The following is a 13473-nucleotide window of genomic DNA, read 5'->3' on the forward strand; positions in this document are numbered from 1 at the left end:
GCTGGGCATTATCAAGGCTACCTATGCCTGCTTCCTTCGGGGCAATGCAGAGATGATCTTCATGTCCCTCTACTCCCTTCTCTATATGTCCAGCCTCCTGCCAGCCAAGATCTTTGCCATTGCTACCATCAACAAGTCCGGCTGGGGCACCTCTGGCCGAAAAACCATTGTGGTGAACTTCATTGGCCTCATTCCCGTGTCCATCTGGGTGGCAGTCCTGCTTGGGGGACTGGCATACACAGCTTATTGTCAGGATCTGTTCAGTGAGACAGAGCTAGCCTTCCTCGTCTCTGGGGCTATCCTGTATGGTTGCTACTGGGTGGCCCTCCTCATGCTCTATCTAGCCATTATCGCTCGGCGATGTGGGAAGAAGCCAGAGCAGTATAGCTTAGCTTTTGCTGAGGTGTGACACAGCCCTCAAGCAGAGCGGGAAAAGTGCAATGGGTAAGGGAGGGAAGGGGAATGGAAGAGAAAAGATGGGGTGGGAGGGAGGAGGGAATGCTGTTTTAGTTTTTAATGGTCCAAAGGACAAATCTGAAGTGTAAAGAATGGTGACTGTTATGTGTCCTGGGGCAATTCTGCTTAGAGGCAACGCTGATTCCAGCTCAGGGGGATGAAGGAGACTTGTTTTCAGGCTGCCTGTCCACTGCATGGCGGCCTCTGAGAAAGATTCCACTTCCTGCCCCAGGATCCACAGGGAACTCAGAAGTATGCTAAACGAAACAATAAGTTAATTCAGTGGCAACTTTTGATAGGTAAGTGAGCAATGCTAGCTTGTGGGAAGGCGTTCTCTTAGCCACCTGAACACAACCAGAGGTGGGAGGAGAAGTTCTGAGTGATCTGGGCCAGGTAGTGATGTCTCCCCCCTTAATCCAGTTATCAATGCAATAAGATTGTGCCTGAGATAAAGGCCCAGAAGCCTGATCTCTGGGCATTAGAAAACAGGGTCCAAGAATGGTACTTTATTGATGTACCCCATTCTACACCTTCACATCCCAAGGATGAGCCAAACTAGCAGGGAGTTAGCATTGAACTGCTCTTAAGTGTGTGTGTATATGTATGTTAAGAAGGACTTTGCCAGGAGGAACAAAGATCGTGGTGGTGCTAAAGGCCATGAGCCATACAGAGGCCTTGGGCTGAATGTATTCCACCTGGGAATTGCCCACTTGTCTGTGATCTGTGCTGGGGAGGTAAAATGTTTTGGTCACCTACCAGGAAGATTAAGCTTCAACATGCTTGGAAAGGATGTGAGGGCTATTTCAACCTGTGTACTCCTAAATTACTCTCTCAAATTCAGGTGAGCCTTAAGGCAGCCTTCTCACTTCACTTTCTTCAAGATGATGTAGTCACCTCTTCTGTCCTCCCCAGTGGGTTAGCCACCTCTGTAAAAGGCAAACCTGCCCTCAGCCCATCCGGGGAAAAACTATTAGGAGCCTCTGACCAAATTGGCTACCATCTTGGAACTGCTTGGGACAGAGTCCCTGGCAGCTGGGGTAGCATGTGACTTTCAGGCTGCAATTCTTGACAATCATCTTTAATAGAAAGCTTTTCAGAGTTCCCTAAGTAAACCCTCAAATCCAAGTTCGTCATCTTTGAAACTGTCCATTCTCCTCAGTGGCTTCTCCAAGGAGTTCTTATAGTCAAGTTACTACTGCATTTGCTTCTTTCCAGAAACCAAACTAGAAGATGGAATTGGTTCCTAAATCCTAAGGTTCTTGCTTCTCTCAGGCCTCTTGGGGCTGTTTTATTTCCTTCTGCTTTTTGGAGGAGAATGAGAGGCAGCCATTTTCTAGAGATCTCCAATCCATGTTTCCAGCTCTTGGGTGTGAAACCTGGGATCTTGACTAAGCCTTTGACTTAAGGGTTGCTTGCTCATGAACTCTTCTCTCCAAACATCCATCCTCAGAGGGTAAGGCTAACCCCTCAGAACCAGCGCTAAGGTAGAGAAGAGTCGAGGGGCAAGCCTCTAGTGTGCCCAGGTGCTTCCTACAAAGGAACACAGTGTGCTCTGAGCCACAGACTAGCAAATCCTGGTGCTTTCCTTCATCTCCCACGAACTCAAGGGTTTTCCAAGTGCGGCTAACATTACCACATCACACAGACCTCGAGTTTCTAAGACTGCTGGTTGCTGTCGGGCCCAATCCATGAAGGCTGGGAAGAGGCAGCAGGCATTTGCTAAGGGCAGTTGTTCCAGGCTCTTCTGTGTTTTTGCTGGCCAAGAAGTAAACTATTTTGAGCACTACAATGGAGGAAATCCGGTCAGCCAACTGCAGAGCTCAGACTTCACTAAGGGCTTGTTTTTCTTCAGTTTTTACTTGAACATTAATATAGAATGGACACCCAGATGGAAAATTCTTGGCTGTCCTACCAACAGCTCTGCCTTGCACTGTGGTTATCAACTTTCCTCAGATCAAGAGTAGGCAGGTACAAGTAGTGGGCTCACAACGTTTGACCTCGACTGGTTCTTCTAAGTTATTCTGTACATTTTTTCAGCAGTGAAACCAAACTGGGTCTTCAGCTTTATCCCGTCTCTTGCAAGGGAAGAGCCTTTATACAACTGGACACATTTTGGTTTTTCCTCATTAAGAATTTTAACTGTCTTTTGTATTATTTCTACAATGATTTGTAAACATATTTATTTTTACTTTTTTTAACTTTTCAGGTCCAAGTTTTTATACTGCACTTATTTGTCAAAATAAAGATTCTCACATAATGCTGGTATCTGAGCTACTTCCTCCCTCTTTGTACTTAATGAAAGCTAGCTCTTTATTCGTTTTAAAAGAGGCACTTGCGCTAGAAATAGTTAATTCCAGTGGAACTCAGAAGCAGGATAAGTTGTCACAGCTGCCTCTGGACCTAGGGAATACAGTAGGCCTACCTTAACAACTGTACACTTATGGTAGCTTAACTTTTATTGCAGAAGGTGGGCAGGGTCTTTGGTGAAATTACTGGCAGATGAGTGAGCTAACGCTAAAAACCAAAGCTTGCTTCCTCCTTGAGTGAAAGCATTTTATCTGGCAGATAATGTAGGATTATGGCCAAGTTGAAACAATGAAAAACAGTGGATAAGCTTCCTTCTCTGTGAACAGGTAACAAAATGGCGTGACATCAGCAGCCTTCTCTTCCCATTTATTAAAGAAACAGTAAGAAAAGATACAATGCAGGAAAAACACCACCATCCTTTCACATCAGGCTGAACAAAGCACAGTGATTTCTCCCCTTCATTCCCCCCACCCCCCACCCCAATTCCCATCCACATCAGTTTAAATTTTGAGGTTCTTTGATTGGGAGAATCAGTGAAGAGGGAGTTGGATGAGCAGTAGAGCTGTGATTCTGGCCTCCTCTCTGAGTCCTGGAGAAGGAAGCTGCATGACCAGTCAGTCAAGCAAGAACTGTATTTGGTGGGTCTCTGAAGTGGTTGCCCACCTCCCTGTTCTGTGTTCAAGCCCCCAGGGAAAGGTATGGCAGTAGAGGATGACCAGGTCCAAGCTGCCCAGGTTCGAGCTGCTGAAGCATGGTCCATTCACCAATGTAACATTTCTAGAGAGCAGTGAGCTGATTCTCCAGTGGTGAGCAGGGGACTACATATGAACTGGGACCTGCAGGCCAATGTATCCCTGAGGAAAAGTCCACAAGAACAATTCAAGAAACTAGTAAGAAACAAGGGGCAGAGGGCTGTGGGACAAGCACAGCAGGCTTCTGGAAGGCTGGAGATCCTTTCTTTCAAGGCCAGGATCATTCCCACCTGCCGAAGTCCATGTCCCACAAATAACATTTCACCTTCAATCAAGAAAGAAGCAGAGGGGAAAAAATGGCTCATTTGAATGTGAGCCCCAGCTATGTACTTCAGACTGTAGCTCCATAACTACCCTTTTATCTAAAACAGAGCCGTTGCCAGAACCACGATGCCTGGAAACCAAGGTGGTCCTGGAAAGAAAATGCTGTTTAAGGGGGTAACATTCCATTTGGGTACATTGCAGCCATTGGACCCCCTGGTCTGGGAAAAGCAGCTGGGTTTGTGCCAGGGAGACTCCCCACTCTAGGAAATGGGACCAAAGTCTTGCCTACAGGGCCATTCATCCTTGGAAAGGAAGCTGGGTTTAGACCCAGGTTCCCAGTTGGCCTTGCAAAAGAAGCTGGGTTGATACCCACAGGGCCTGCTGGAGAAGAGCCCAGAGGCCCAGGAGCTGACCTGGGGAAAGTAACCTGACCAGGGCCTAATGGGCCAGTAGACCTTGGGAAGGTAGCTGGGCTTGGACCCTGTAAGCCAGTGGCCCTTGGGAAGTTAGCTGGGTTGGGTCCTAGTGGTCCAGAGGCTCTTGGGAAAATTGCTGGATTTGAGCCCTGGAGGCCAGCAGACCTCTGGAAGGTAGCTGGGTTTGAAGCCAATGTGCCAGAAGACTGAGAAAAGGCAGCTGGGTTCAGGCCCCCTGAACCTGTCCCCCTCGGAAAGGGATTAGTATTTACCCCCATGGGGCCAGCTGGCCTTGAAAAATGAGCTGAATTAGGGCCTATGGGGCCAGGAGCCCTTGACAAGGGAGATGGATTTGGCCCTGGGAGGCCAATTCCCCGAGTGCCAGGACCCGAGTTTGGGCCTATGGGGCCAGGTATTCTTGCCATGGAAGATGGGCTTGTGCCCATGTTTCCAGAGGCCTGTGAGAAAGAAGCTGAATTTGCTCCTAAAAGACCTGCTGCTCTTAGAATGGGGGCAAGATCTAGGCCTTGAGGTCCACCCATTCTTAAGTTAAGACCAGATCCTGTGCCTAAGAGGCCACCTGCTCTGGTGTCCAAATTAGGGCCTGGGCCTAGGCCACTTGCCCTTGTGTTAGGCCCAAGGCCTGGGCCCAGGCCACCTGCCCTTGGGTTGGGCCCAAGGGTGGGGCCTGGAAATATACCTGACCTTGGGGCAGGGTTTGTACCTACAAAACCTGATCTCAAACTGGGACTTGGTCCAGGGCCCAGGCCAACAGGTCTAGTATTGGGAGGACCATTCCCAGAAGTCAACAGGACACCTGCTCTCAGATTGGGTCCAGATCCAGGGCCCATGGGACCACCACTTCTAGAGTCAGGACCCGTTCCCAGGAGACCACCTGCCCTTGAGTTGGACATAGGACTTGGCCCTGGGAGACCCAACCTTGGGTTAGACAGAGGCCCTGGGCCTGGAAGAGCCCCTGCTCTAGGGTTTAGAGTTGGGCCTGGGCCTGGGCCCAAGAGACCACCTGGCCTCGGGAAAGAAACTGCACCTGTGCCAGCGGGATTCATCCCCCTTGGTAAAGAAGCCATGGGTGGGTCACGAGCACCAGCAGGGAAAGGTGCTGGATTCGAAGCCAATGAGCCTAATGAAGTTGGAAAAGGAGATGGGTTCCTTGGAAATGGGGCCAGATTTCCCCCAAGAGAACCGGCTGCCATAAGGAAGGAATCTGAGTTCATGCTCAGTGGGTGGCCTGTGTTTAGAACAGGACCCCCCTGTGGTCCCAGGGAACCGTCGAGTCGTCCTCGAGGTGGCAGTGGAGCACGAGTCCAAGGAGTTGGCCGCTCTCTAGGGAAAATCCGGGGTTCTTTCATACTTTCTTGGGGACGTTGGTAATAATGGGCTTGGGGCGAGTTTTGAAAAGGATCTTCTTTTTGATGAGTGCTGTCACCAAGTACCGGGTGCCAGTCTCGCAGCCAAGCTCATCACAATCCTGCTCCCCAGGAGTATGTTTGACAAGGACAGCAAAAGGTTTCTCCAGGTGGATGATTTTCCCATACAGGATATGATGCCCCACGATCAGAACAGGGATTCCCTTTGGCAGAACAAGAACAAGATGCCTGAGGTTCAAGGCACGGTCATAACACTCAGGTGCTTCCTAGAGATGCTTTTGGCAGGCAATGCTGGCACCTGCACTCCCTGGTCTGGCTCTACCACTGCTGAGCAGCCACAGTGGACAACCCACCCTCATGTCCTTTTTTGCCCAGGTAAGAGAATTTTCACTATTAGAACTGTGACCTTTCGAGATTCCCCAAAGCTAAATTTCCCTGCTACTACAGAGGTGGGGGAGAACAAGCAGGTAGCTCAGCAGATTAGCTAGACCTTGTATAACAAACCTGAGGGCAGTCCTCACTGAGTCCTGGGAGCACCACCTTGGTGTAGCTTGCTTTCCTGAGGCATTAGGCAGGGAAAGAAAAGCCCCCTCACCTCAGTGGTGTAATGTAGGTCTCCCAGGAGGTTTCCAGCTAATCCAGTGCTGTAGCGAGCCTCGATCTCCCCCTGTAGCTCCATCAGCACCCATTCTGCCAGGCCTCCAGCCCCAGCACTGCAAGCAAAGGGCTGGTGGTTACATTATTTTTGAGGGGTGACGGATGAATAGTGTCCTACACCACCATTCAAGGCCCAAAGGAATTCTCTGTTGAGCATAAGTTCTTGGGAAATTGGGCAGTGCTACGCACTGAACTAGAGATTGAAATGCAAGGATTTATGCAAGATGCATCTAAGGACCCTGTTTCTTCCAAGAAAATATCAAGCCTATATAGCCCTAATCATTCAAGCTAAAGAAAAGTCTCAAAATGTACTCACCTGGAAACAACAATTTGCACCATGAGCCTTCCGTCTTTTAAAAGCAACTGATAATAAGCTGTAGAGGAAAAAAAAAAAAAGATTTAGGATAATAATGATGACAGTTAATATTTACCACTTACTGTGTGCTAGGCACTTTTCTAAGTGCTTTAGATACATTTTATTTCATTCCTCTAACAAATCAACAAAATGTAAGCATTCTGAAAACATGTACATGTAAGAGCTTAAGATTACCAACGTTCAACTACATACAGTGTGAATAGTTAACAGGTACTACAGTCGAGTTCAAGGTCACACGGCTACTAGTCAAAGAACCAGGATTTGAACCCAACACTGTATAGCCCACGCACTTGACCACTATGCTAATAACTTGCCTTTCCTAAGGGTATTATTCTATTTTCCAATCCACATATATCTAAAAAGACTATGGAATTTTTAGATTTTACTTTTTTCTTTGGTAATGACATAAACTTCATGTCTACCACTATGGTTATCTGGTATTTCAAGGTTCAAAGGACCCCCTTTAAAAGCCAAGAGAACCGAAAAGTCCTCCAGACAATTTTAGTGAATGGTAAACTGACTTCTGACGTAACTCTCATCAAATGCTTTAACCATCTTTCACTTAGATCAAGGGTCCCCAAGTGCGGACTGGTACTAGCTCGTGACCTGTTAGGAACCAGGCCGCACAGCAGGTGGTGAATGGGTGAGTGAGTGAGGTCCTCAGCGCTAGCATCACTGCCTCAGCCTCACCTCAGATCATCAGGCATTAGATTCTCATAGGAACACCAGTCCTTGGTGCCATAAAGGTTGAGTCCTCTGACTTAAGACACTAAAATACCCTCTCTTAACTTTTTTTTATACAACAGCACCACCTGGTGGCAAGTTTATGGTACTCTACAAGAATGGGTTAAAATGGGACATTTTTGCCTGAAACTGGCTTCACTTGTACTTTTCTGGGAAAGATGATTCACCAGAGTTTGAGGAGATGTGGAATCTGAACTACAGAATCTGTATAAGTCTTTCCAATGAATAGATGGAACTTAGTGGAAGGTTATTAGTCCAGTGTTAACCAATTGCAACTTAACAGGTATTATAACTATGCTCAAGCTTAGCAAATATACTTGATTAGAACGTTAAACTGGTTTCTTTACTGATCTGTTAATCTTCATTTGGGATTTCCAGGGAAAGCATATTGCAGCAGCCTTATAGGACAGCAGAATCTCTACTCTCAAGCACCAAAACCATTGGGAACATGAGGTTGGTCAATACACTGGACTTCAAACAAATATTAATGGCAGCTAATAGTTAGTGAATTCTTACTATGAATCAGATGCTGTGTATATATATGAGTGGTATCTCAATTACTGTGACAACTCTATGAGACAGGTACTTATCACTATTTTGCAGATAGAGCTACTGAGAGATACACTTGCTTGTATGCGGAACACACACAGCTAAATGTGGAAGAGGCAGCCTAAGAACCTAGACTACCTGACTTTATCTACACTCATAATGACTACCAATTCTGTCCTCCCAAATGAGAAATCCAAGTGCCAGTGACAATGAAAAGGCATCAAGGCATCAGGCAGGCACCACATGACACACAAGAGCTGGTCAGAAGGCCCACAGGGTATCAAGAGGGCATCCTTGAATAAGCCAGACCTTCGGAAGCAGCACCAGTGTGGCAACACTTAAGAACAGTAATATATACTAGTTCAGGAGGGAAAAGGTCTTCTGACAGATAAGAAGGCCCCACCACTACCATCAAAAGAATCACTAAAAGCACTTTAAAAATTATTCTAAGGTCAACTGAAGGAGAAAGGATAACAATTTAAAATTGGAAGGCTTAAATTCAGGTTCCAGCCTGTAATTACTGTAACCATCACCATACACGTCACTTAATGACTATGAGAGCTAACACCTAGATTATCTGACTCATTAAACTATTGTGAAGACCAAATACAACACATGCAAAAAATGCCTTAGAGACTTTTTTATTCAGATGAATAGCTAATAGAGGATGGAATAAATAGTTCCACAATATAATTTTGACTATAATTTAGAGAATGGTAGGTATACTTTAGCCATGAATCAAAAAAGGCTCAATTACTAGAAAGTGAACTCATTAAGTTTCTAAAGGTTAATAAATGCATGTAGATTTAAAAGGGGTTCTTATAAACAAGCTTTTAATGACTGATGAGGCAGTATATTCTCCTTAATGGGTATAAGTTATGGTAAATTATAGGTGGTTTCAGAGGAACAATAACATGTTCAAACATACACATGTTCTAGAATTATCATGGCAGGGAAGATGATCAATCTTTAAGGCCTTTGGCCACATTTGAGATGGGAATGTGTGGACTGTTTAGGAAAAGGAGATGCAGAAATATTTTCCTGTACAATCTCCTGTTAGAACAGGAATTCAGAACAGTGGCCTGAGCAGGCAAAGGAAAACAGGTGCCTGGTAGTTGCTGCTTTGATGAGCACACACACCTGCCTGAGTACATCTACTGATGCTGGTAGACATCTAGCAATGCTCCTAAAAATAAGAATTCTGTGGCCTACAGCCTCACCATTCTACTGTTGTTCCCAGTCAGGCTGGTAAAAACTTGTGCTAGACCTGGGATGCTGCAGATGTGGATACAAATGAAGTTCACACCCTGCTTATCAGACTAGCTCTTAGGACTGACCTGGCTACATTTAGGTACAAGAGGGTCTATATACCAAGTTAGTAAAAAATGTAGGGGAAGACATTCCTTTACCAAGTTTTTTAATTTGATAAGAGCCAAAGTAGGTAGGTATACCTGTACACTTCACTAAGGACACACCTGATGGAAGTAACAGAAAATATGTATTTCATTTACTGTGGAGCTGACTAAAAAGATATGAGAACACGCAGCTCAATCTGTCCTCACCCCCTTGAGAGTAAGTAGCCAGTCAGCCAGAAAACAAAAAAGTATAATACAAATCAAATCCTATTAATAACAAATATAACATTACAATAAATTTTCTGTAAAACAAGATTTCTAAGTCTTCAGTCTCAACTCATTCCATCTATATTTAAAAACAACTAGAGCAATCTCTATATGTTTATTCTAAGATATTGCTTGTGTGGAAACTGCAGCTTTATCAAAAGCAACATGTGAAGGCAGTTTGATGAATCTATCAAATCATGAAACTAAAAGGAGTTAATGGTAGAGCTCCCCCAGCACCTATTTCTTTAAAGAGCCTTGAGTTGAATCTCAGATTTGGCTAGGACTAATTTGTCTTTGGTTAAAAATAATTCCAAGTTGACAATATAACTGTAGAGCCATAGAAAAAGTTCAGTGATAATGCTTTTCAAAAGGATGTTCAAATTCATTATATATTAAAGGGCACAACTAGAGTGTGGACTTGGAGAGATAGGAAGCTGTGGGTAAAAAAACCAAACCTCTCCCCTCCAATGAATTATTTTCACCCCCACCCCTACTTCATAAAAGGGGGAGATTTTTCCTACTCAATTTTTTTGGGCCTTTACTAGAACTAAATAAAACAACACATTCTATATTCCTTAGTGAAGTGACTTTAGCTCTGCAAGGGAAACTTTTTTTTGTACATTTCTATTTTTTCCCTATTAAAGAAAAAAAAAGCCCGGGGCGGAGGCTTCAAAATTTCTATAAATGTCACTTGTCTAACTAAACTCACCCCAGATCATCCCCAATCTTAAGGCCTGGAGTTAGTCTGGAGAGCCTGGGTCAAGTTAAGACACTGTTGCTTCTCAGGAAAATGTTCCAGATGACTTTGGGACCCCTGAACAAACCACAAAGCAGCAAAAGAAGTGGCATTCTCAGAACCAATCCAGATCCAAAACTGGAAACCTAATCAAAACTCAAAAGGTTTGACTGGAATCAGAATCTGGGATACACCTTATCATTTGACTATTGACTATTTCTATTTTGAAGTTAGTCGCTATTAAAATTATTTAAAATCTGAAATATCAAAGTGCCACCACAATTTCTGAGTAAAAAGAAAAGTCCAGGCAGAGCATTATCTTTACAATACAAAAGGCTTCATTTCTCACATAGCTAAACTTTTTTGAACATTTATCTGGATTCTTTTGGTTCTGAAATGAACACAATCCTATTATGTAGGCAGTATCACTTCTATTTTACAGATGAGAAAATCAGGCTTAGAGAAGCTATAAGTAACTAGTCACAAAGCTAGTTAAGTGGTAGAGCTGGGATGTGAACCCTAACTCATCCACAAAATGGCCTCTTAGTTTTCTCACAGCCCCTTTCCAACAGTACATCTGTGTTGTCAAATTTTAAAATTGTTTTAACACCTTAAAATTTCTTGTCACCTGAATCTTATTATTTCTTTTCTTGCTCCTTGAGATTACTACTCTAAGCTGTTCTAGGGGCCAAAGTAGGTAGGTATACAGTACCTATGAGAACTTCTGGTTGCTTTGCAAATACTAGCCTTTCTCATAGCATCTCCTACCAAATGGCAAGTTAGTAACCTATGTAGAAGATCTGTATCTTGCCACCAAAATAGCTATTACATCTGTGGGGCAGGCAGTTAAAAACGAACAATAAGCCTGTTTCTTACTGTATCCAACTGATGAGAGGACATTCTTTGTCACTGCTTCATTTTAATTTCTGACTAAATTTATCTTATCCTTCAGTTTCTGAATTCTTAAATGTTAAATCATTAAAAGATTACTCTTATAGAGAATAGCATGAGCAATGACCTTCATAATGGTAACTGCCCCCAAATAAAATGTGGCAGAAGTGTTATGTATCCAATCAAACAGAACATACAGCTTTTACTGAAACAAGGGGCTTTGACTAACTACAAATAAATTTTACTAAAGCTAAATGTTTTAAACTGTTTTCATTAGAACCTTTCTTGTATTTTAAGTTTTCCTTTAAAAAAAGAGAATAAAGGCTTTAACTCTACGATTTTTAATTTTAAAAAAATGTTTACATACAGGACACAAAATATTTGCAATTGCTAAGCCAACAGCACTGAGCTCTTATTTGGTCTCAGGTACTACTCTTTGAGTTTAGGGATACAGGGTGAACTCAAGTTATCACATCTGGATTCTGTGATTATGCCACTTACCCTATGTGTGATGGGGGTAATTTAACAAGTTTCAGTTCACCTCCAATAAATCAAGCATTAAAAAAACCCTATTTCAAAGGGCTGTTGTGAAAATTAAATGAGGTTATGTGAAGTCCTCAGGACAGCGCCTAACACATGGTAAGCCTTTATGATCAAGCCATTCGTTACCTGGAAGAACATGGCTTTTTCCTAATACATGTCCAATAGAATGCCTTAATACTACACCGTATGATTATTTTGTTCATAGTGGAGTAAAACATTCTATAGAAGCAGCAGGTCACCAGAATAAAATCAGGTTTACATAATGGAAGAACAATTCAAATATGGCAGTCGGGGTCCACCAAATTGCTTCAGGGATTAAGTTCTGGAAGGTTTTCTCTAAACAGGATGACTATTTCTGTGCCTTTCCACCAGCCAATGAACAAGCCAAGAAAGTTTACATACAAATGAATACAGATTATTTTTATTTATTAAGTGTTATTGTGGTTTTGTGACTGAAGGGGATGGTCTAAGTTTCAAAGGGGATCTTGTCTCTTGACAGGCTTATAGCATCAAGTGCTAAAATCCTGTTTCTAAATGAGAATCTTACCTCCCCTTCAAAAAAGGGCTATGGAGGGTAGATGGAACTGAATGCTTCCAAACTTTTCATTAGTGAAGAGTGTGTTCAAAACCGTGTGTGGATACTATGCATACACGTGGTACTTTCCCATCACATTTTAGGATTCCCGTGATGGAGGGAATCAATTACTGGCATTTGTAGACAATGGGTGGAAAAGATGGCTTCAGTCGATCTCAGTTACTCCAGTTTTCTCCATCTTCAGCTACTCTGCAGCCCCATCTCAACCCTTCCTCCTCTCTTACTACTATGACACCCTTATCTTCCCCAAAGCCCCTACCTTTCTAGCCCGGCTTGAGGTCTCCCTCTACCCTGGATTCTCTTCCCACCAGCTTCCAACTTCTCCACCCACTCCGCTGGCCCCCTCCCATCCCTTCAGTTTGAGCTACAAGCACTTCCTATTTCCAGTCCCGCCCACGTTCTGGGACGTCTCAATACGATTTCCCTCTTCCCCAAACCCCTCTAAATTACCCCCAAGACTTTCGCTGGGACCTCTTACCAAGCTGTTTAACCCTTTCTCCTACCTCCCAACGAAACTATTCTCTAACTACCTTACTCTATACTCCCCACACACTGGAGAGCTCTTCCAAACTGTTCACCCTCCTCCCAAGGATGACTCTTTAAACGTTCTTCCTCTACCACCCTCATTCTCCAAATAGTTCCCAGTTTCCCCCTAAATTCTGAAGTACTTTTGTTCATTCCTCCAGGACCCCACCCCATCCTTTTCTCGTCTCACTCCGCCCATAAAAGAACCTGGTTCACTCTTCACTGTCCCTTCCAACCATCTTCCAAAATTACCTCTCTCAGCAGCCTCCCTCCCATTTAAAATGTCCCCCAAAACTTCACAGTCCTACACCGCGCGCCGCCCCCCACCCTAGTCCCCTTTCTGATATTCCCGCTACTTCTTGAGTTCCAATTCTACCCCGCTCCCGCAAACCTCGCGTGCTGGGCTCCCTCCCCACCGGAGGAAGAGCCCCTTTCCGCACATACCTCGAGGATCCGGCCCGCGCCGCCCCCTTCTCCGTCCTCCGCCCGCGCTCGGCCACCCTTTCAACCCTTCTCCGCTCCGCCCGCTCACTCTCTTTCTTTCCCTCCGCCCTCCGTCTTCACACTGCTCCCTCCCCGCGACAATTCCAGGCCTTCCTACCCCCAGAACCTCCCTGGTTCGCCCCCACCTCTGCACCGCCCTCCCCGTTCC

At 44.5% G+C, this 13473-nt stretch overlaps 2 protein-coding genes across 3 annotated transcripts in view; one reads left to right on the forward strand and one right to left on the reverse strand.

The window, feature by feature from the left end:
• HAS3 (hyaluronan synthase 3) overlaps positions 1 to 2721 on the forward strand; it is an 11525-nt gene extending 8804 nt beyond the window's left edge. Inside the window, exon 5 of the mRNA XM_025045246.1 lies at positions 1 to 2721. This exon is cut by the window's left edge and continues 17 nt beyond it. Coding sequence (XP_024901014.1) covers positions 1 to 409 — 409 coding nt within the window. The 3' untranslated portion in view covers positions 410 to 2721.
• Positions 2722 to 3113: 392 nt separating this feature from the next.
• CHTF8 (chromosome transmission fidelity factor 8) overlaps positions 3114 to 13473 on the reverse strand; it is an 11212-nt gene continuing 852 nt past the window's right edge. Inside the window, exons 1-4 of one of the 2 annotated variants that reach the window (XM_006909807.3) lie at positions 13266 to 13389; positions 6557 to 6614; positions 6179 to 6296; positions 3114 to 5786 (exon numbers count right to left, since the gene is read on the reverse strand). In XM_006909807.3, coding sequence (XP_006909869.1) covers positions 5562 to 5786; positions 6179 to 6296; positions 6557 to 6579 — 366 coding nt within the window. In that variant the 5' untranslated portion in view covers positions 6580 to 6614; positions 13266 to 13389 and the 3' untranslated portion in view covers positions 3114 to 5561. Of the gene's footprint in view, positions 5787 to 6178; positions 6297 to 6556; positions 6615 to 13265; positions 13390 to 13473 lie in introns of those variants that run through there. The other variant, XM_025045245.1, reaches the window with a different exon arrangement.

This window comes from Pteropus alecto, unplaced genomic scaffold (genome assembly GCF_000325575.1).
Source record: "Pteropus alecto unplaced genomic scaffold, ASM32557v1 scaffold42, whole genome shotgun sequence".
In the NCBI taxonomy this organism is placed as follows: domain Eukaryota; kingdom Metazoa; phylum Chordata; class Mammalia; order Chiroptera; family Pteropodidae; genus Pteropus; species Pteropus alecto.